This window comes from Phanerochaete carnosa, assembly GCF_000300595.1.
Source record: "Phanerochaete carnosa HHB-10118-sp unplaced genomic scaffold PHACAscaffold_4, whole genome shotgun sequence".
Lineage (NCBI taxonomy): Eukaryota > Fungi > Basidiomycota > Agaricomycetes > Polyporales > Phanerochaetaceae > Phanerochaete > Phanerochaete carnosa.
This window is the reverse complement of record NW_006767631.1, coordinates 3,523,148-3,544,374: the sequence shown is the minus strand read 5'-3', so window position 1 is coordinate 3,544,374 and position 21,227 is coordinate 3,523,148. Positions and strand designations below refer to the sequence as shown.

Below are 21,227 nucleotides of genomic sequence, written 5' to 3'. Positions count from 1 at the left end.
ACGCGGGAGATCTTGATATTTGCCCACGTCCCCGCGTCCGCCGTGCGGACAGAGCTGCCATGGACTTTCAGCCCTAAAACATATACTATTTTCTTCCTTGGCTGTTTCTCCTGTATGACGGGCAGGCTGTCTTGCGTGAATTGCTCAAACGATGCCTGAAAATGCGAGCTAAACCTCGAACATTATTGCTTGTATTTATTACTGCATTCCGACTAAGTTTCAGTAAGGAATTCCCCGAATTGCGAAGTTCATAAGCTGGGCTCCTTTATGCTAAACCAATATGATGTGGCCACTGACCGCGCACTAGATTGCTCAAGCTAAGCGTCCGTCTTGGACATTTGAAGGCGCACATTGACAGAGCAAGGCTTCCAAACAAGCCTCCTAACGCCCCTGCCTTTGCTCGAGGATCACAGGCAGCTTGCCCCTAAGAGAAATGTACGCATCCATCACATCCCTCTCCCACCGGTCCAAATCGTACTCCTCCGCCCTGCGCAGCTCGAATTTGTGCATCACCGCACACACGACCGCGCGCATCTCGATCATCGCGAGTGCCCTGCCCGCGCAGTTTTGCGGGCCGACAGAGAACGGCACGAACGCGGCGCGGTTCGTGGTGACGTGTGCCTTGTCGACGGCGGCGCCCGACGGCAGGACGTAGGTGTCCTGCGCGAGCCAGCGGTCCGGCCAGAAAACGTCTGGTAGCGGCGCGAACTCGCGCGGGTCGCGGTGCAGCGAGAACGTGTGCACCGAGACCTGGGTGCCCTCGGGCACGACGCTGGTTTGGGTGGAGATGTCAGCTACTGGAGGCGCGGAGAGGCGGGATGTGGACGCACTGAGGGCCGATGGTTGCGCCGCTGGATCCGCGCTTTACGATGCGCTGCAGACCACCGAGGACTGCTGGCAGCAGGCGTAGCGTCTCGTTGCTAATTCGCAAGGCCGTGAGACTTCATTCCCCTACTTTGTCTGGAGATTGAGAGCTTACATGCAGGCGTTCAGGTAGGGCATGTCCGCGTGGCGCGAAAAGTCCAGCGGGTCCTCGCCCGGCGGGAAGGTCGCGTCGATCTCCTTGTGCAGCCGCTCGGCACACTCTGGGTGGCGCAGCATGAAGTAGCAGAGATGGCTGAGCACGGTGGCTGTGGTGTCCGAGCCCGCAACAAGCGCGAGTATGCCATCGGCAATAATTTCGTCCAGCGTAGCGCCGCTTTCCGCTGCGGTTTCGTCCTCCGTCTGTGCTGAACGATGAGACACGTAGCAGCAGAGAGGACTGAGAAACGTACCAAGAAGTAGAACAAATCCTTCGACGCCGAGCCGTTTTTTGTCCTCCCTTGCGCGAGAGTGGCACCCATGTGCCGCATGTCCCTTATAGCCTTCACCGCAGGCGGTAATCGCCTAATAAATGGTAGGATCCAGGGAGTTTGAGAGAGAACAGCAGTGGCGCTGGATTACTGCGTAAGCTGAATAGCTCAAGAACGGGTACGTTAGACGCTCACTATACACCATCCTCTACACGGCGCATGAGGCCATCATCGTCCTCACCAGCCTTGAGCATACCGAACTCGTGGCCAAATGCCACATGACCTATGAGATCAAAACTGACGGTCCTTTCGTTAAGCTCAATGAGCGTTGTACTGGACAGTGCCTGCATACCCGAAGAGATTCATCCAGTGAGAAATATCTATCGTCTCCTTCTGCCGTTTCGACAGCACTTCCACCAGTTCCAGTATCTTCGTCTGGAGGATGGGCTCATATCCTTTCAGGGCTGAGATGCCCATGGCTTTTACCCATGGCTTACGACGCGCGCCATGGACGGAAAAGTCGCGGACGCCGTCCAGCGTAGTAATATTCTCGAGGCCCGTCCGGGTATCGTAGTCTGGTCAAATTTCGTTAAGCAAATCTAGCAGGATCCGTCCGCAAGCTCAACGTACATGGACCCTTTTGCATACTCTTGGCGACATAGATTGGCTGAAGGGCATCAGCGCGACAGAAGGACAGCTCGTTGGGACCTGCAGTAAGGGCAAATGAGCTTCGCAAGTATGCCATCGCTAAACGCCAACTAACCGATGCGGACTACATCACCGTAACGGTCGTGCCAGTCCCTGATTACTCGATGGAGGTCTCCACGCCCGTTAAAGTATGCCACGTAAATCCTGCTGAGCTTCCCAAGGGTCGGCCCTGGGTACTTCGCTAGAGGATGGAAGGGCGAAAGACGGTAGGTGGCCGTGAATACAAGGATGAGGCTCCAATAAAATATGACAGCGCCGGCTTGCTGAAGGAACGACAGCTGGGGGCTGAGTCGACCAACCAGGAGAGCGGGCACACCCAATAGCAGGACGACATGGGCCGAGAGGTTATTGGGTTCGAAATACTTGTAGACGAGATAGCACGCCTAAATGTGTCTCGTTCTTTCAGCAGCTATCAAATTCATACGAGATAGCGCTTACAAAACTCGCAGAGCATACGAGCAGCTTGGGGTCCGTGGTGTCGGGCATGTCAGTGGACCCACCCAATATCTCGCTCAACGTCGTAGGGAAGGCACAGAAAGTATTCAAGACGAGCTACTCCCCACATCTATATATACTTCTGGCGGCTTGAACTTTCCGACGGGCTGTACTGAGCCTATGAGAGATGCAGTGTAAATTCTGATGACCATAATGATATCAATGTAGTGGGAGCGGGACGCACAAACCTTGGCGCAGGCGCAAGCGCAGACGGCAATAAGACTCCGGCAGCATGAAGCGCTCTCAGCACCTCATATGTCCAGACACTCATGCATTTAAAGCAGAGATATAACGCATCGCTATACTACGAGTATGCGCTGAACAAGAATACCTGGAGCCACAATTATCAATGAGGTCGAGCTGCCGGCGGTATATTGCATTCGAGGTGGCAGGATAGGAGCTTAATAGATGCGCGCCCTTTGGCGCCTTGCTTTGGCGCGCCGCGCGCGGGGTGCGTTGCCCACCCGGAGGTTGGCGGTGGATGTGCGCACGACATGCTTTGAGACCCAATGCATAAACTAGTGTTATTTTATGTTGTAATCTCGCCTGCGAAAGCTAACGACGATGTGGATAAATGGCATTGCAGCGCTAAGTTTGACTGTCCCATGTATCTTCTCTTTGGGGGGATCACACCTCGGGCGAGCGCTGAGCTCGCCATCACCGAACACGTTAGCTCCCTGGGAGCCGCGCGCGGAACGCGTGCCAGTGAACGAGTCGACAGCAATCGTCAGGGCTCGACGAACAGCGTAAGCATTACAAAAAGCCAGCTCATTAATATTTCCGACGGAGTTTGTGAGCCTCGTGAATAAACGACCGGACGCTAAACACGGCGTGCATCAGATATTAGTCATCGATATTTTCTGATCACCTGCCGCAGCTGTGCAGTGCTGCAAGACGCTTCGACGAAAAGAACAGAAATATACCGTGAGCCCACTTATAGTCTTCATTATTGTAACCGCGTCGAGAAGGTGGGCAAAAAGCACGCCCAGCGATAGCTACAGACATCGATATAAAGATGGGTATCTGAGAGGCTTGGCGACCGACACACAGCTCGACCTGGACTATTCGATGTCATAAGCTTCCAATGTCCCGCTCGCATACGTTGTTCACTTGAAACTATGGCGTTCAATGTCGGTACGTGCTTCTACGCCGGCCTCATGGCCTCCTGCCTCGTCCTGTGGCCAACCTTCACAGCCTTACCGCAGGGCAGAACGAGGCGTATTCAAGTCGCGCACGCACGCGGAGTTCGCAGAGAGTGAATGTGAATCGTACAGATGACGTGGAGGGTTAACGATACAAAATATGCAGATGGTAGTACCGAGCGAAACACTAGTCTCCTCAACCCGTCTTGTTTTTGCTTCTCCTTCCGACCTGCGCCTGGAAACCGGTCTTGATCGCGTTGACGGAACGTCTTGATCCACAGGACTCGCATGCGACGAAGAAAATACGATTCTCCTTGACAAGCAGTGTATCTGGCGACTTGCATGTCTTGCAAGTGACGTACTCGACTATGCAGACGTCAGAATAGGACGCAAGTAGTGATATCTGCGGGACGCACCAATGTAACGTCGCAAAACATTCTCAATCTGTGCTTGCGAGAACTTTCCTCGGATAACCAGCCGTCCGGAGCCATCGATTGAGCCGGTGGTACCCAACTCGGCGAACATGAACTGGATTGTGTGCTCCGGCTGCCGGTGCATACGCTTACATATATCGGCGACGTTTGCGAAGACGGTCTTCTTATTTCCTTCACGCATGAGCTGTGGCGGCGCGAGGGTGTGTCGCTTGCCGGCAGTATTGAGAAGCGCAGGGTTCGACGCATGTAGCTGCGCGTAAAAGCGCCGGAGAAGCTATCGACCATGGCGGTCAGGGAACGAGCAGTAAGCAACGCACAGAGAGACGAACCTCAGCATATGTGTAGTCGCGGTCGCTGCTGAGCCATGCCTCGCCGCCAGCGTCCACAGACGGCACCTCGGCGCCGCGGGCGAAGGGATCTTCTCCAAGCTCTGCCTCGTCAATCTCATCGATTGGCGCACCGTCGACATCCTCCCCGTCTCCCTCCTTTGCCTTTGCCTCGTTCAGCTCCTTTTCGAATGCCTCCATGTCAAGCGCAGCTTTCTTCTTCGAGGTCTTTTTCTTCTTCTTGAGGTCGGAGAAGTCGAGGTCCTCCGCACCCGCCGGTGCAGAGATAGGCGTAGATGTTCCTGATTCTTCCTCGGGCTGTTACAGGCATTCATTGAGGAACACAGCACGCAACGAAGGGGGCAACGCACCAGGTCCATTGGAATATCCTTCTTCTTCTTCTTCTTCTTGAGATCGACTAGCATCGGGTACTCGTCGACCTTGGACGCATCATCGTCAATTGACACATTCTGCATCATCTGCTCGTGCATCGTTGTCGGTCCCATGTCTACGGTGTCCCCATTCGTGGTGACATTATCAATCGTAGTGGGCGCAGGTGTCGTCGGGTCGGCATCGGCGCCCAGAGGATCTTCAGAGAAAGCGACCTGCTTTTTCTTGCGCTTCTTGAGCGAGGGGTCGAACAGCGGCTCTTCAGACATGATGAGAGTCGAGTGCGGGTGTGGAGAGTACTGTGGTCGTGCGTAATGAAGTCGAAGGAGTCAGGAATGCTTGCTTCAAGCTCCGCTCACAATTCATGATGCGCCAGGCAGAGCGGGTGCATAGACGCTTGGCCTTTCGATGTCCGCTTTGGGAAAGGCTACGCTTTCCGCACTGTCCCGCACGACGTACTCGACACTTACACTCCTTACACACAATTATGCTCGCTCGGACGGCGTTCGCTCGTGTAGCGCAGCCCAACATGGCGAGGGCTGCGCCCGCCGGTGCTAGGAGCATGGCCACGCTGCGTGAGATTGAGATGCGGTTGAAGTCGGTGCGGAACATCGAGAAAATCACGAAGGTGCGTCGTGCCTAGCAGCCCCGCCCCCGCGCACGGCTGAACACACGCCACGCTACGACGGCAAACAGTCTATGAAGGTCATCGCCTCGACAAAACTCAACAAGGCGCAGCGCGCGCTCCAGGCGGGCAAGGAGTACGGCATCGCGAACTCTGGTGCGCCCCACGCAAAGCCTCGCCCGAGAACCGCGTCGCTGACGCCATCTTCTTCCCTGCAGAGGTCTTCCAGCACGCGCCCGCCGAAAACGTTGGCAAGCGCAAGCTCTTCATCGTCATCTCGTCCGACAAGGGCATGTGCGGTGGCATCCACTCTTCCGTCTCGAAGGCGACCCGCCGCGCCTTCAAGGAGCAGGACATCGACCCCGCCTCGCCCATCGCTGTCGTCGGCGACAAGTCCAAGAGCCAACTTTCCCGCGTGCTTTCCCGGAACCTCGTCATAACGTTCAACCAGATCGGCCGTGACGTTCCCACCTTTGCCGATGCTGCCGGTGTCGCCGACCTCATCATCAAGTCTAATATCGAGCACGACAGCATATCTATCGTCCACAATAAGTTTATTTCAGCTCTCTCGTACGAGTCTACTATCGTCGAGGTCGAGACCGCTGAGGCCCTCAAGGAGTCCCGTACGTTTGTTTCATCACGGCGCGGCCGCACATGCTAATCCGTCATTCCGCAGCTGGCTTCAAGGCCTACGAGATGGAGGAGGAAGTCACCAAGGACTTGGCTGAGTTTGCTCTTGCGAACGCCCTCTATGCTGCTCTGGTCGAGGCCCACGCCTGCGAGATCAGCGCTCGGTGAGTTCACTCGTCTCCGGATACTTGAGGGCACCAACTCACGGCTCACGACAGTCGCAACGCCATGGACAACGCGTCCAAGAATGCGGGCGACATGATCGCCAACTTGCAGCTCAAATACAACCGCGGTCGTCAGGCTGCCATTACCAACGAGCTTGTCGATATCATCACCGGTGCCAGTGCTCTGTAAACGGCGTAGTTACCGTGTAATGTCGACATGTCGATATAGAGTTTCTTGCGGATAAAAGCCAGGATAGAGAGTTACCTGTTCACAGCCGTGATAGTGCTCAAGTAATGCTCCGCAGAGATGAACCATAAATGCCCGTATTTCCCATAAAAAACATACTACGCATAATCCATACAGCTGATACCTATCCACCTGAATCCTGCAGACGAAGCTGCGTTCAAGGGTTAGAGACATAGGAGGGGAAGTTGATCTCGAACATGGCCAACCCGGTGAGTAGCGTCTGGGCAGTCGGGGTAGCCGCCTTCTCGTTCACGATGCCCGCGTAGACCGTCCCCTGCAAGCCGTCGGGTACGTTGGCAATGTGGTCATTGGACAGGTCTGAGTACTGAACGACGATGCCGTTGAACCAGGCAACATAGAGCTGGCTGTCGTGGTTCACAGCGTCATGATTGAACTTGAACTTGACAGGTTCGCCATTGTGGGGCGAGCCAGGTTCGATCTCGAGCTTGGGCAGGATGTTGACCATGAGCTTCGGGTTGGAATCCGGGCAAGAGACAACGAATTGAGCTATATGCGGCGTTGATTTAGCACAATCAAGCTCTCTGCGGCGGCTGAATACGTACAGGCGAGCGAATAGACACCATCCATCGAGAGAGGGGTCTCGAATGCGCCATCCCACGCGGACCCCTTAAGGACCGCAGAACTGACCCATCCAGCCTGGCGAGACTCGACGCCGAGGATGGACTGCAAATTAGACGTAAGTTTGCCTCATCCTCTCGTCATATAAGTAAGTGCTGACCGCAGCCTCAGTCAAGGTATCCTTATTCTCGAGTAGGTGAGCGGCACCGATATAAGCTGACGTGCCGACCGTTTCGAGAGCCATGGAAAGAGCCGCGAACGACTTAGGATCGTTGTACGGGCTACAAATACGCGCTGAGCTGAGCAGGAAGTGCCCACATTTTGGGGAGACTTACAAGTTGTACGTGCAGGGCTGAGGAGCAGCAGAGCCGAGGGCGTTGGAGATGAAGGCAACGTGCGTCGCCTCATGCTCCTTGATCTGCTCGAAACGAGCACGGACCCATGGAGGATACCCCGCAGCTTCAAATGCTTGCTCATCGAGGCTGTCGAGACCCTCTTGGTAGAAAGCATTCTCGATCTGCTCGAGAGTAAGGGCGAACTGCAAAACCTCGGTGTCTGTGTCGCAGACCGTCAACCGACGTCGACGCGCAGGTTCTCGACGATGTACTTACCGGTAGGCTTAGCCATGTCGCGCTGGACAATCTGTGGTGCTGCGAACACACCCATGCCGGCGGCGAGGAGAATGAGGGCACGAGAGCGGAGCATGTTGAGTTTGAGAGTTATGAGGGCAAAAAAGAGTGACTAGACTGCTCGGGATATAAAGACAGGACACCTTGGGGGGAGTGAAGGTGAGCACGAGGAATCGTTGGAGGGTCAGGGTGGGTTTATATACCCCCGTCGACGGCGGAGTCTGGATCGACGTGTACTTCGGAGGCCTCTCCAAGCCCAACTTGGAGAATTGCCTTTTCTAGCACGATGGCCACTCCACCTTCGACCTGGACCTCCGAGCCCGTGATATGACGCGGCATCACATCGTCGTTGCGTTGCCGACCACTGCCGACGCCTTGTTTAGTTAAACGGCCCCAGCCATCGCTGCTGGACAGTATACCGGGCAGCAGGTGGGCAGCTGAGCGAGCGAAGCCGTGGTAAACGTACTCAAGAATATTTGAGAATGAAAAATACACTGATTCAAACTTGTGGCGGAGAGGAGTGGGTAGGTCAGCAGTTGCAGACATGGCCATTGAGGCGACAGGATGAACTGAGGGACCTACTACGCGACGCCACGATGCTGCTGACTAAGCAGGATCTGCTACCAGGTCAATTATATATGAATCAAAGTAAAGGCTTTACTATGGAAGTTTCGAGAGTGACTGTTGCGGCTAGCATTGTATCGCTTATGTTATTTGCGCGGAGGATCCCATGTACTTTCCGTCAGATCGCGCCTTACAGGCAAGAGATAACACGCAAGCCAAGACTCTACCCTTGTCTCATTATTTCAAAATTCAACTTTTTATACACATCCGAAGGGTGCTCCATTTCTCCCTATAAATCTGCATTTTCACTTACGTTCACAACCGTCGACCTTGCAAACTCGAGGTCAGTTGTACACCCCTGGCCATATGCCGAGTCGTCTTGGTTATCGTCAATGCAGTGGCCTCCTCGCGAGGATGAAACAAAGGTCCCCGAGCTCAGCTTCCCCAGATTACCCGCGGCATGTCGCAAGTTCAATATGACGCGCGAAGCCACGATGATCGCCATGGCCCTGGTTTCCGAAGACAATGTCGGCTGCAGAGCTGCATGCACTCCTCGGAGACAGATGAAAAGCAGCATGCAGGCTATTGTTTCGCTGAAAATGCGGGGAGTCGGCCTTGGAGAAGATATGGCGTCAGGGCTGACACGTACCTCGATAAGATCAGTAACCAGAGCGAGTCGCGGAAAATGACTTGCGAAAGGTTAGTTCTTCCTGTTAGGTCTACTCATAGGAATAAGTAGGAGCCGAGTGGCCAGAAATGAAAATTACTAACACGATTGGTGCATGTTCCACGCGACAATCACGAACATGACGCAGTCGAAGAGCGCCGTAGGACCCGTTTGCAGGACGGCACCAATGACAGGAGAGTCGACAATGACGTTGTAGATGCACGGAAGACCAATAAGAGGGGTATCAGAGACTACAGATGCGTTCAGTCTCCATGCAAGATAAGGGCGTCCGAGTACTTACCCCTTGCCTGTATAGTCCAGAGAATGTCGCCGGCCAGTTCGGCGAGAATGACAAACTATACTTTCCGTCTAAGCATCAAGAAAAGCTAGCAATAGAAGAGACTCACGACGCAAAAGGCTCCAAGGTACCATTTCGCCATTGGCACGCGCCCGCAAGTCGCGTACGCACGGAGGGCCAGAGTTACTGAATACAATCAGATGGTTCAGCAGTTTATAGTACAGGAAGCAGTACACACGGAAGAGCGGTAGGATAAGCGGGAAGATCGACCATGCATCTGCCAACAAGAGAGCCCTGCACGACTGGCCGGACATGAGTTCAACATAGTACATCGCCGCATACACGTGTGTCATACCGATAACGGGGCGTTATCCCAGGCGTAAACTGCGAGATGGTTCGTGTATCAGCGGCCAAATTCGATCTAGAGACATAACAAACATACGTAGCAGCTGGACCGTGACCATCTGGAGGAGGTTTCCGTAGCGCATGACCACATACAGCAACGAGTATCCGGTGAGCTTTGAGCACTAAATCGACCTATGAAGAATAAGTGCCTCTATGAACTAGACTTGCCGGCCTACCCAGATGAACTCATACTCAAATGGCAGACTTTGATGAGCCTGGTAGGACGAGACGCAGTCAAGTAGGTCTTTACCTCGCTGCGGACACGCTTAGTAGATTCTATGGAAGTAGCTCGGAACAGGAAAACTGACTCCGGAAAGGTCAAGATGATGTCGTAGATGAGCAAGGCCATACTGGCGACTGGCGTGGACGTCAGGTGTGCGAGATTACATCGGTTACGCCGAGTGCGCTTACCGGTTGTATACTGTCAACGGAGTCGCGATTAGCATGGCACAAGCCAGGTGACAAGCCGCAGTAAGCTTGCCTTCATCGATAGTGCGTCCCTTCTTGCTGTGTTCAACAGGCTCACAGCTTCCGCCATAGCTGCCGAAGGATCTGACGACGTTTCCATTACCGCGATGGTCCAGTGAGGGGGCGAAGACGAGCCATGCGCACCGCGGTATGCAAAGTTATATGCCGCTCATACCGTCAAGAAGCCCAGTGACCGCTCGTCAGTGTGAGATATTAGATGGACGACCAGAAAGTGAGCCAATTGGAATGATGCTGAGATAAATTTTGACGTCGGGCGGTCGATATATATTGAGCGGCGACTGCGCAATGTGTTAAAAAGGGTGGTGAATTACGATAGAAGCTTCGCTTTGAGCAACTGAGGGCGACAAATACACATGCATGTGCGACCTAGAGACCGAACTTAAACAGTACATGCACCGAACGGCTATTAGCAGACCGCGTGGACGTCCACCGCATCAAGTCCTATTCAACCCCTCTTGCCAACTTTGAGCTCCTCGTCCATAGCCTTGAACAGCTCAGGTAACAGGAGGCTCGCTGGCAGCATGCTGACCATCCCGGCCTGGAGGGCGTGGGGCCAGTAGGGGACAATTGACGCCCTGCCGCAGCCGATGCAGTGGACCAAGTGCCGGGCAAAGACGTCCGACGACGGTGTCGCGAATGACGCCGAGACCTTGTGGCCCGCCGATGCGACGCTGCCCACGTCGAGGTAGATGGTGGAGATGTTCGGCGTGCCTGTTGCGTGGAAGAGCTCGTCCGACTGGAGTGCGCCGCTGCACTGGCGCAGGAACGCCTTTGTCGCGCCGTAGGGGATGATGCGTGGGATGGGGAGCGAAGACGAGAGCGACCCGCAGAAAGCGATCTCCACTGGGCCGGACGCGCGACGCAGCTTGGGCAGGAGAGCACGTGTGAGGAGCAGCGGGAACAGAGAGTTTCGGCGTACGTCAGTGAGCAGGTCAGACTCGGGGATAACGTCGATACTGCGTTTCAAGTCCACGCTTAGAAGAGAAAGGAATAGACCGGGATAGCATTGATGCACTCACGTTGATTCCCGCACAGGGGCACCACCAACGTTGTTTACCACTAGCGTTATCTCGAGCCCCTCCCATTGGGCAACTGCTGCCTCAAAGTCCACGTCAGGGCTGTTGGCGTCCGCCACCCAAATCTTCACATCTCTCTTCGATGCGCCTAAAGCCTGAATCTCCTCGCGCACTCTCTCCAGCTTCTCGCTATTCCGGCCGTGGAGGATAAGGTTGAACCCGTGCTTGTAGAGCTCCTTTGATACCGACTTCCCTATGCCATCTGTGGCTGCGGTGACAAGCGCATATGGCGCCGCACCATATAGGTAACGGCGAAGGTTAGACGGGAGCGCATACACCGCGGCCAACCGCAGCAAATCGAACGCGGCTTTAAGCGCGACGAGCGCGCCGACAGTGCTGAAGACTTGGGTGGCTGTGGGCATTGAAAACAGAGGTGAGATTCGGGGAGTGAGTGAGTTAGGGCGCGGTGGGGTCTTTATAGGAGGAGCCTGTGACCGAGCTCGAGACCGTCACCGTGACGATCATGATGAGAGTGAGTGTTCCCGATTCGGAAATGGTGAGCTTTGCACAAGAACAGGCAGTCCTCGGAGAGTAGCCTCACCAGCTCCCGTAAAGACGTACTTGTTATATATATTACCGTACGAAATTGCCTATCTTCAAACGTATATTTCTAGCGTGCCTGCCCGTTGCGATGAAGCCAGGTCATTAAAATTTAGTTAAGTAAGGTTGTTGGCCAGCTGCTGTAGTACGATGCCGAAACGTTCATCTGTTGAAGGGTGCGAGAATTTCAGACGCTGCACTGTACGTATTGACAAGAGCTGCTAGTTCTTCCCTCCGGGCATCCCCTATAGATTCAATGCATACTTCCGTATGTTGAATACGGGTCAGATGCTTTCATCTTTAACCGAGCAGTATTCCTATACCTTCAGCAATTACTTGCTGGACCGTAGAGGTGATGGCCGTCGCTCACACAAAGCACTTGTAGACGCAGGGAGGCAGTACCAGTGTTTGCCGTGCTGTATGATTTCTGTGACACTGAGTTCAACAAGTAACTGAGAACATATGGCAAGCCTATCTGTGTTATACGACATCTTGGGAATTGTAGAGGACCGACCAAGACGGTATTTATGTCTTTCGGTATCCTTCTAAAGGATCACGAGTACTGACTTTGGTGATATTAAAGGTCAAACAGAGATGGGGTGTGCCAGTGGCCAAGGTTAGGGCAAAAGCCACGGTGGCTCAAAGACACCCTGGCCAATCTGTTGGACGAGCTCCTGACAAGCCCGAGAACTGGATTGGTCGACTCCCCCTTGCGCGAAGAGTTAGGACCGCATGAAATTGCATATCGATATCGAATTGTTGTCATGGTACTTGAGACGCACCATAGAGCACTTTTCTAGATACGAACTGGATCTCAATGGGCACGGGCTCAACGGGCCCAGATATTCGCGAGTGTGTTCAAAGCATCGCGCGCCCTCAGCCCGCATGGCCTCAAGAATACGAGCAGCTGACAGCAACCAGTGCTGCGCCAGCCTTCTCCAGCCTTCTCTGTCCTCGTGCCGCAGCCTGCAGAGCAGTTCTCGCGCATGTGCACCGCCGCGCACAGTCACCGAACCCGGAACTCCGCCTCATTGCCCCGGACGCCCGGAGTTCTCCTGCATCACTGCTCGCCATCTTGCCGCAAAGTGCATCGAGCATGTCGTCGAGGGTGGCCGGCGCGTGTTCGGCTGGAATCAGGGACCTCCGGATTTTGTCAGCCAATAGATGGCAGGGATGAGACGCGGTGAAAGATTTCACGAAAAGCGCGTTGTTGTGGAGCGGCTGAGCGCTCGTAATAAAATGCCCAGATTTGGACATAAATTGGGACTCCGCGAGCGCTGGAGCCTTTCCCTTTCGAAAGTGACGAAATGAACCCGAACAAGCCAGCGTCCATTCTTTCTCACCGTCGACGACGACGACGACTCTCTCTCTACCATGGCTGCCCGCTCGGGTTCCCGTAGCCGTGAGGGCATCTATGCCTCCCCTCCGCCCTCCTCGGACCCCCACGACCCTTTCAGCAACTCCCAGGCTGCTGACCCTAGATACTACGACAACGACTCTGAGCACGACTATGGCCGAGGTAACCGCGACACGTACGGCTCAGACAGCAGCAATGTGGTCGATGAGGATAGGTATTACGACCAGAGCGGTCCCTACGATCCCTATGGCCGTAAGTCCTATGCCTTGCACAAGCCTCGTGTACTGACTTGCATTTTCTCCTTCGTCAGCCCAACCGGACACAGACTCGGACGTAGACGTCTACGGTCAGAAATATACACCATCCTCGGAGTCTCTACCTCCTCCACGTGTAGGCATCTCCGAGGCTTCGACCCCCACTTTCTTGGATTCAGCGCCTGGACATCGAGAGCCCTATCCTGCATGGTCGTCGGAGCGCCAAATACCGCTCTCGAAAGAGGAGATAGAGGATATCTTCCTTGACCTGACGCAGAAGTTTGGCTTCCAGAGGGACTCAATGCGCAACATGGTGAGCGGCTCCAAAGTGCCTGTCTGTCTCCCGCTAACACTCGAGTACAGTTTGATTTCACCATGCAGCTACTTGATAGTCGTGCATCACGCATGTCACCCAACCAAGCGCTCCTCACTCTCCATGCTGATTACATCGGGGGTCAGCACGCTAACTACCGCAAGTGGTATTTCGCCGCGCAGCTCGATCTCGACGACGCAGTGGGCCAGTCGCAGAATCCAGGTTTGCAGCGACTAAAGTCCGTCAAACGGGGCAAGGGAAAAGTTTCAACCGAAAAGTCGCTGAACAACGCTCTGGAGAGGTGGCGACAGGCGATGAATAACATGTCGCAGTACGACCGTATGCGCCAAATTGCCCTGTGGCTGTTGTGTTGGGGTGAAGCCGCTCAGGTACGGTTCGTTCCTGAATGCCTGTGCTTCATCTTCAAGTGCGCCGATGACTACTACCGGTCGCCCGACTGCCAAAACCGCATGGACTCTGTACCGGAGGGTCTCTACCTCCATTCTGTGGTCAAGCCCTTGTACAGGTTCATCCGGGATCAGGGGTACGAGGTCGTCGCGGGGAAGTTTGTCCGGCGGGAGAGGGACCACGACAGCATTATCGGCTACGACGACGTCAACCAGCTGTTCTGGTACCCTGAGGGTATCGCCAGAATAGTTTTGTTCGACAAGGTGCGTAAGCTCGTCGTATTTCCGCACAAATTGTTGACATGGCTTCTGGCGTCCCGCATAGACGCGTCTCGTTGATCTCGCGCCGGCGCAACGTTTCATGAAGTTCAGCCAGATCGACTGGAACCGCGTGTTTTTTAAGACGTACTACGAGAAGCGTTCGTTCGGACATCTACTCGTCAACTTCAACCGAATCTGGGTCATTCACATCGCGATGTACTGGTTCTACACTGCCTACAACTCACCGACCGTTTACAATGGCTTCAGCTCGGTTCCGCTACGATGGTCGGCAACGGCGCTTGGAGGAGCGATTGCGACAATTATCATGATCGCGGCGACCCTGGCGGAGTTCTCGTACATTCCAACGACATGGAACAACACCTCGCATCTGACACGGCGGCTTCTCTTCCTTATCGTGACGCTGGCACTGACAGCGGGACCCACGTTCTACGTCGCAATAGCCGAGAACAATTCACCTGGCGGGCAGTTAGCTCTGATTCTCGGTATCGTTCAGTTCTTCATATCCGCAGTCGCGACGCTTCTCTTCGCCACCTTGCCGTCAGGCCGGATGTTCGGAGATAGGGTAGCCGGCAAGTCGAGGAAGTACCTGGCCAGCCAGACGTTCACCGCGAGCTACCCGTCGCTCCATCCAACCGCTCGTATCGCGTCGCTTTTGCTCTGGCTCCTCGTCTTCGGATGCAAGTTCACCGAGTCGTACTTTTTCCTCACCCAGGGCTTCCGCAACCCTATTCGCGTTATGGTGGGCATGAAGATTCAGAACTGTAACGACAGGTTTTTCGGCAACGCGCTCTGCAGAAACCAAGCAGCCTTCACGCTTACCATCATGTACATCATGGATCTCGTTCTCTTCTTCTTGGATACCTTCCTCTGGTGGATCATCTGGAACACGGTCTTTTCTATTGCTCGCTCGTTCATGCTTGGTCTCTCCATCTGGACGCCATGGAAGGACATCTACATACGCCTACCGAAGAGGATCTACTCGAAACTCTTGGCTACTGCAGACTTGGAGATGAAATACAAGCCTAAGGTACGCACTCCCACGGCGGTGTTTGGACCCTGGCTGACTTAGATTGCCTTGGATAGGTGCTGGTTTCGCAAATTTGGAACGCTGTCATCATCTCGATGTACCGTGAGCACTTACTCTCGATCGACCACGTCCAGAAGCTACTCTATCATCAAGTCGATTCAGGCCAGGACGGCAGGCGCAGTCTCCGCGCGCCGGCCTTCTTTATTTCTCAGAGCGACAAGGGCTTCAAAGGCGAATTTTTCACACCGGGAAGCGAGGCCGAACGTCGTATCTCGTTCTTTGCGCAGTCGCTTACCACGGCTATCCCGGAGCCTCTTCCGGTCGACGCCATGCCGACGTTCACGGTATTGACTCCGCACTACAGCGAGAAGGTTCGTATTTGCAAAGAATCATTCAAACTGTTCTGACCTTCCGATCAGATCCTTCTTTCATTGCGTGAAATTATTCGCGAAGAGGACCAGAACACCCGTGTCACGCTCTTGGAATACTTGAAGCAGCTTCATCCGGTCGAGTGGGACAACTTTGTCAAGGATACCAAGATTCTCGCGGAGGAGTCAGAGGACTACAATGGCCCCAATCCATTTGGCAGCGACGAGAAGGGTCAGTCCAAGGCAGACGACCTTCCGTTCTACTGCATCGGTTTCAAGAGTGCGGCGCCGGAGTTCACTCTGCGCACCCGTATCTGGGCGTCACTCCGTGCACAGACCCTTTACCGCACGGTCTCTGGCATGATGAATTACGGCAAGGCGATCAAGCTGCTCTACCGTGTCGAGAACCCTGAGGTCGTCCGGCTTTTCGGCGGCAACACTGACAAGCTTGAGCGCGAACTTGAACGCATGGCCCGTCGCAAGTTCAAATTCGTGGTCTCTATGCAGCGCTACGCGAAGTTCAGCCGTGAGGAGCAAGAGAACGCCGAGTTCCTCCTCCGTGCATACCCTGACCTTCAGATCGCTTACCTCGAGGAAGAGCCCGCTCCAAAGGAAGGCGGCGATCCCCGCCTCTTCTCCGCGCTCATTGACGGCCACTGCGAATTCATTAGCGACAACCCTCCCCGTCGCCGTCCGAAATTCCGTATCGAACTTCCCGGTAACCCCATTCTTGGCGACGGCAAATCGGACAACCAGAACCACGCTATCATCTTCTACCGCGGCGAGTACCTGCAACTCATTGACGCGAACCAGGATAACTACCTTGAGGAATGTCTCAAGATCCGGAACGTTCTCGGCGAGTTCGAAGAGTACGCTACCTCGAACCAGAGCCCGTACGCTCAGTGGGGTCGCAAGGAGTTCAAGAAGTCACCCGTTGCAATTGTTGGTGCTCGCGAGTACATCTTCTCGGAGAATATCGGCATCTTGGGAGACTTGGCTGCCGGAAAGGAGCAGACATTCGGTACGCTTGCGGCACGTTCGCTCGCTTGGATCGGTGGCAAGTTGCACTACGGTCACCCCGATTTCCTGAACGCGCTCTACATGACCACGCGCGGCGGTGTCTCGAAGGCGCAGAAGGGCCTCCACCTGAACGAGGACATTTACGCCGGTATGAACGCCTTCGGACGTGGCGGTCGTATCAAGCACACCGAGTACTATCAGTGCGGCAAGGGTCGTGATCTCGGCTTCGGTACAATTCTGAACTTCCAGACCAAGATTGGTACGGGCATGGGCGAGCAAATGCTCAGTCGGGAATACTATTACCTCGGCACGCAGTTGCCCATCGACCGCTTCCTCACGTTCTACTACGGTCACCCCGGATTCCACATCAACAACATGTTGGTCATCTTATCGGTGCAAGTGTTCGTCTTGACTAGTAAGCAACAGCGCTCTTCACGTCCTCTTCGATACTGACGTCATGTAGTGGTGTTCTTGGGCACGCTTAACTCGCAGGTCGCGATCTGCAAGTACACGAAGTCGGGCCAGTTCCTCGGACCGAAGGGTTGCTACAACCTTACACCCGTGTTCCAGTGGATTGACCGGTGTATAATCAGTATATTCCTGGTGTTCATGATTGCGTTCTTGCCTCTATTCTTGCAAGGTGAGTTGTACGCCCGTATTGTGCTCTGTTCGTGATCTCACGTCCTCTATAGAGCTGGTCGAACGTGGTACCATCAAGGCGATCAAGCGCTTGGTGAAGCATTTCGGTTCCGCGTCACCTGCGTTTGAGGTGTTCTGTACCCAGATTCTCTCGCACTCCATCGCTACAAACTTGACCTTCGGTGGTGCTCGTTACATCGCCACCGGTCGCGGCTTCGCTGTCACGAGAATCTCGTTCAGCATCTTGTATTCGCGGTTTGCCGGTCCCAGCATCTACTTGGGAATGCGCATACTCCTTATGCTGCTCTACGTTACGCTGACCCTCTGGAGCGGTTGGGTCACCTACTTCTGGATCTCTGTCCTCGCGCTTTGCATCTCACCATTCCTCTTCAACCCGCACCAGTTCTCCTTCTCGGACTTCATTATCGACTACCGGGAGTTCTTGCGATGGATGAACCGCGGCAACTCGAGGGCGCACCAGAACTCCTGGATTGGTTACTGCCGTCTGTCGCGTACGATGATCACCGGCTACAAGAAGAAGCGACTTGGTCACCCTTCGGAGAAGCTGTCAGGAGACGTCCCTCGTGCTGGATGGCGAGCGGTCATCTTCTCGGAAGTTGTCTTCCCGATCGTCATGGCTATACTTCTCGTCGTCTGTTACATGTTCGTCAAGTCCTTCCCCGACAGCGATGGCCGCCAACCTGCAAGCCCCCTCATCCGTATTGCGGTCGTCTCGTTCGGACCCATTGTCTTCAATGCGGCGGTCCTTCTCGTCCAGTTCATGTTCTCGCTCTTCCTCGGTCCGTTCCTCGACACCAAGTATCCGAAGTTCGGCTCAGTCATGGCCTTCATCTCGCACTCCCTTGGTGTCATCGGCTTGATTGGATTCTTTGAGTTCCTTGTACGCTGCCTTTATTTTTGCTATGTGAAGGCTTGTAAGCTAACTCTTCTGTCTTAGTGGTTCTTGGAGCTCTGGAATGTGTCGCACGCAGTTTTGGGTCTGATCTGCGTCGTCTTTATCCAGCGTGCCGTCCAAAAGGTTCTTATCTCTGTATTCCTCTCTCGCGAGTTCAAGCACGACGAGACGAACCGCGCCTGGTGGACCGGAAAGTGGTACGGCCGCGGTCTCGGCACGTATGCCATGTCGCAACCCGCACGCGAATTCGTTGTCAAGATCATCGAGCTGTCGCTCTGGTCCTCAGACTTCCTCACCTGCCACCTCCTTCTCTTCCTACTGACGCCTCCAATATTGATACCATACATCGATCGACTGCACTCTATGCTGCTCTGTAAGCCCCAAGTCACTGGTTGCGAAGGCGTTTCGCTAATATCTGTCTTCTAGTTTGGCTTCGTCCGTCGAAGCAAATCAGAGCTCCTTTGTACTCCATCAAGCAGAAGCGGCAGCGTCGTATGATTGTAAGCCCCTGCTGCGTTGCGTGTTTGAAGTTGTGCTAATGATCGCGTAGGTAATCAAGTACGGACTGATGTATATCCTTTCCATCATCATCTTTGCTGCATTGATTGCCATACGTGAGTATGCCTCTCTATGTGACGCAGCGCTCTTGCTAACGGTAGATTTCTCGACAGCCCTTGCGTTCCGACAAGTGCTGCATTTCAACTGCGTCATATGCCAGAACATATGAACGGACTACCTTTTCTTTCCGTTATCCTTCATTCATGATATAGTCCTTATTCCTAGACGTACCCGCACTGTAACTGTTCCATCTCATCTCATCGTACCGGACTCCTTCTCATAGTCACTCGTCATACACACGTACATACCAAGCCCACACCCCTGACTTCTCCCCGCTTGTGTGCACACCGGACTCTTCTTCTCCAGGTCACCCTGGATCTCTTTCAGTACTCTTTACTGACTCTCTGGCTTACGACGACCCCTCCGGACTCGCCTTCTACTACGCAGCTGTATCTGTTCCAGATGGATAGTATTGTTATGAATTCTTGCGATATGATGCTCGCTATTAATCGCTATTTGTTCAACTCGTGGGCGTTTGTGAGAGTCGCGACGTTGTCTCGAAGGGACTCGACTCTTGATTGGTGACAAAAACTTGAGGGTGATACGACCCTCGGCTGGATCCAAAATCGTCTCCTCTAACGCAAAAATGTCCGTAAGTGTATCCCAAATTGTCTCGCAGGCAACCCTTAGGATATCGGCTACGTCCATCTGCAGAAACCGCATGCGAACTCAAGCCGCTGGTCTTGCGCTGCTGCCGTAGGAGTTGGCTCGTTAGATGGTGTGCCATATTCAAGAAGTCTTCTCCCGACATGAATCGGTTCATCGCGGCTGCCAGGTGCTCCCTACATGCTGAGTGAGGCCGTTTTGCAGGTTCGTGGAGAGCGGGAGTCATGTCCGGGTATTCTGAATAGATTATCATGATGCTCGTGCAAGTAACGGCCTGCCCTACCGCATTCTCGGCAGATCCCCGCTCCTGTGCTTCAATCCAAGAGGTGATAGCTGTTTGAACAGCCTCTCTCCGCAAAATCTCGCTTAATGACCACGCCACGGCTATCTCTGGGACTTCATGCTTCATGGCCCTAGTCTCAAGGCGCCTGCAATCACCTTGACTGATCAGGGATCTCGCCTGTAGACTGGTAGCTTTCCGCATTCCGCTGGGTCAGCCTCTGTGACATAAACTTAAACCTAAAATAGGCCTTTCGTCTGTGCGTCCAGGACTCGCTTCCGACAACGATATTGTCATCGTGGTACCAGACAATCTCATCTTGTTTCAACTCTTAGTCTTCCGGTTACTCTGCATCCGGCTAGTTGGTAAGATAACTCTTACGACGAAATAATAGTTCTTCGTTGTCTGCAGACATGCCTACTGCGACCGAAAAGTAAAAGGTCAATTTGAGAGATTTCCTAGAGCCAGTACGGCCTGATATGGCACGACGGATCAATTTGATGCGCCAACGGCGCTCTCGCATGCTAGGTCAACTTGAACTCGTCCGTTATTTGAGACTCGGGTTGCGACATGTCTCTCATCCTCTAAGAGCTCTTTACACGTCTCGAATATTTAATTAAGTAAGTAAATATGCTCATCTTGCGCCTATCGCTAATAAGCCGACTCTCGTAGTCCGTTTCCGGTGCTCAGTCCGGTAGGTTCCCTCTCAGTGCTCGAGTTGCGAGAACACGCCCCCCTTTCAAGCTGTCTGGATTGTGATGAAGGGCAATTCTAAATCTAGAGAAGATCTTGAGAGCTAATCAGGTTGATTGTGCGAGCAGGGACCGCTGGTCTTGAACCGCTCGCGCCATCTAGCAGCCACAACGGCTCTGCTCTAACCTGACTCGTGTATAGTATGACACAGTCATGGAATCCGGTTATTAGGTCCTGGATGACGTGTCTTTACCCGGGCGAGACATTTCTAGGGTCTATGAGAGGCTATTGCGTCGATGTCTCACGCCGTAACTGCGCTAGCGGTGTCAGCTTTGTCCAGGTGATACCCCCCACGTCGAGGCCGTTAATTAAGTTGGCGTCCCCGAGCATCGAGATCACCAGCCGCCTGTTCCGTTCATGGGGCCTGAATTCACAGATGGTTCTGTGCGCCTCTCACAACACGTGTGATTCATGCGCTCTGGATAACGCATATAACACGCGTTGACAATGCGTTCGAGGTCTGCATCGACAGGTTCTCTGTCATGGGACGAAGAACCTTCGACTTGTGTCCGTCTTATACTCAGTGATCTACTCGACGGACCTTTGCTCGATGTTCTGCCCAGCACCATTGAACCCGTCACAGTCACCTTTGCTGCCCTATACTAACCACACGCTCATTCTCTAGTGCTGTTCCCCATGAAATGTCGCCGGGCACGTCACTGCTAGACTCCTTACAGACTTTCGAGG

The 21,227-nt window shown here is 54.0% G+C and overlaps 7 protein-coding genes across 7 annotated transcripts; 2 read left to right on the top strand and 5 right to left on the bottom strand.

The window, feature by feature from the left end:
• Positions 1-157: 157 nt before the first annotated feature.
• Positions 158-2,501, bottom strand: PHACADRAFT_254974 (uncharacterized protein). Its single transcript, XM_007395038.1, has 9 exons — positions 2,439-2,501; positions 2,056-2,383; positions 1,923-2,000; positions 1,645-1,867; positions 1,488-1,589; positions 1,275-1,434; positions 980-1,224; positions 831-920; positions 158-772 (listed from the first exon to the last, which is right to left on the bottom strand). The coding sequence occupies exons 1-9, from the start codon at positions 2,484-2,486 to the stop codon at positions 382-384; spliced, it is 1,665 nt and encodes a 554-aa protein (XP_007395100.1). The 5' UTR covers positions 2,487-2,501; the 3' UTR covers positions 158-381.
• Positions 2,502-3,746: 1,245 nt separating this feature from the next.
• On the bottom strand, positions 3,747-5,089 carry PHACADRAFT_254972 (uncharacterized protein). Its single transcript, XM_007395037.1, has 4 exons — positions 4,769-5,089; positions 4,401-4,715; positions 4,054-4,345; positions 3,747-4,003 (listed from the first exon to the last, which is right to left on the bottom strand). Exons 1-4 carry the CDS (start codon positions 5,054-5,056, stop codon positions 3,834-3,836), a joined length of 1,065 nt encoding a protein of 354 aa, XP_007395099.1. The 5' UTR covers positions 5,057-5,089; the 3' UTR covers positions 3,747-3,833.
• A 129-nt stretch (positions 5,090-5,218) lies between these two features.
• On the top strand, positions 5,219-6,489 carry PHACADRAFT_254971 (uncharacterized protein). Its single transcript, XM_007395036.1, has 5 exons — positions 5,219-5,415; positions 5,484-5,568; positions 5,631-6,035; positions 6,089-6,206; positions 6,261-6,489. The coding sequence occupies exons 1-5, from the start codon at positions 5,275-5,277 to the stop codon at positions 6,394-6,396; spliced, it is 885 nt and encodes a 294-aa protein (XP_007395098.1). The 5' UTR covers positions 5,219-5,274; the 3' UTR covers positions 6,397-6,489.
• A 121-nt stretch (positions 6,490-6,610) lies between these two features.
• On the bottom strand, positions 6,611-7,737 carry PHACADRAFT_91776 (uncharacterized protein; the record flags this gene model as incomplete). Its single annotated transcript, XM_007395035.1, has 5 exons — positions 6,611-6,960; positions 7,017-7,137; positions 7,193-7,313; positions 7,368-7,587; positions 7,644-7,737. 5 exons carry the CDS (start codon positions 7,735-7,737, stop codon positions 6,611-6,613), a joined length of 906 nt encoding a protein of 301 aa, XP_007395097.1.
• A 1,240-nt stretch (positions 7,738-8,977) lies between these two features.
• PHACADRAFT_208382 (uncharacterized protein) lies at positions 8,978-10,041 on the bottom strand (the record flags this gene model as incomplete). The annotated part of the gene is made up of 9 exons (XM_007395034.1): positions 8,978-9,143; positions 9,194-9,248; positions 9,300-9,376; positions 9,429-9,492; positions 9,546-9,574; positions 9,633-9,717; positions 9,772-9,849; positions 9,904-9,952; positions 10,007-10,041. The coding sequence occupies 9 exons, from the start codon at positions 10,039-10,041 to the stop codon at positions 8,992-8,994; spliced, it is 624 nt and encodes a 207-aa protein (XP_007395096.1). The 3' UTR covers positions 8,978-8,991.
• A 341-nt stretch (positions 10,042-10,382) lies between these two features.
• Positions 10,383-11,529, bottom strand: PHACADRAFT_254970 (uncharacterized protein). Its single transcript, XM_007395033.1, has 2 exons — positions 11,104-11,529; positions 10,383-11,040 (listed from the first exon to the last, which is right to left on the bottom strand). Exons 1-2 carry the CDS (start codon positions 11,520-11,522, stop codon positions 10,530-10,532), a joined length of 930 nt encoding a protein of 309 aa, XP_007395095.1. The 5' UTR covers positions 11,523-11,529; the 3' UTR covers positions 10,383-10,529.
• Positions 11,530-13,033: 1,504 nt separating this feature from the next.
• Positions 13,034-19,368, top strand: PHACADRAFT_172928 (glycosyltransferase family 48 protein). The gene is made up of 12 exons (XM_007395032.1): positions 13,034-13,309; positions 13,368-13,624; positions 13,675-14,295; positions 14,357-15,340; positions 15,397-15,711; positions 15,760-17,143; positions 17,192-17,368; positions 17,421-18,268; positions 18,326-18,656; positions 18,710-18,783; positions 18,834-18,897; positions 18,955-19,368. The coding sequence occupies exons 1-12, from the start codon at positions 13,075-13,077 to the stop codon at positions 19,008-19,010; spliced, it is 5,346 nt and encodes a 1,781-aa protein (XP_007395094.1). The 5' UTR covers positions 13,034-13,074; the 3' UTR covers positions 19,011-19,368.
• The last annotated feature ends 1,859 nt before the right edge of the window (positions 19,369-21,227 follow it).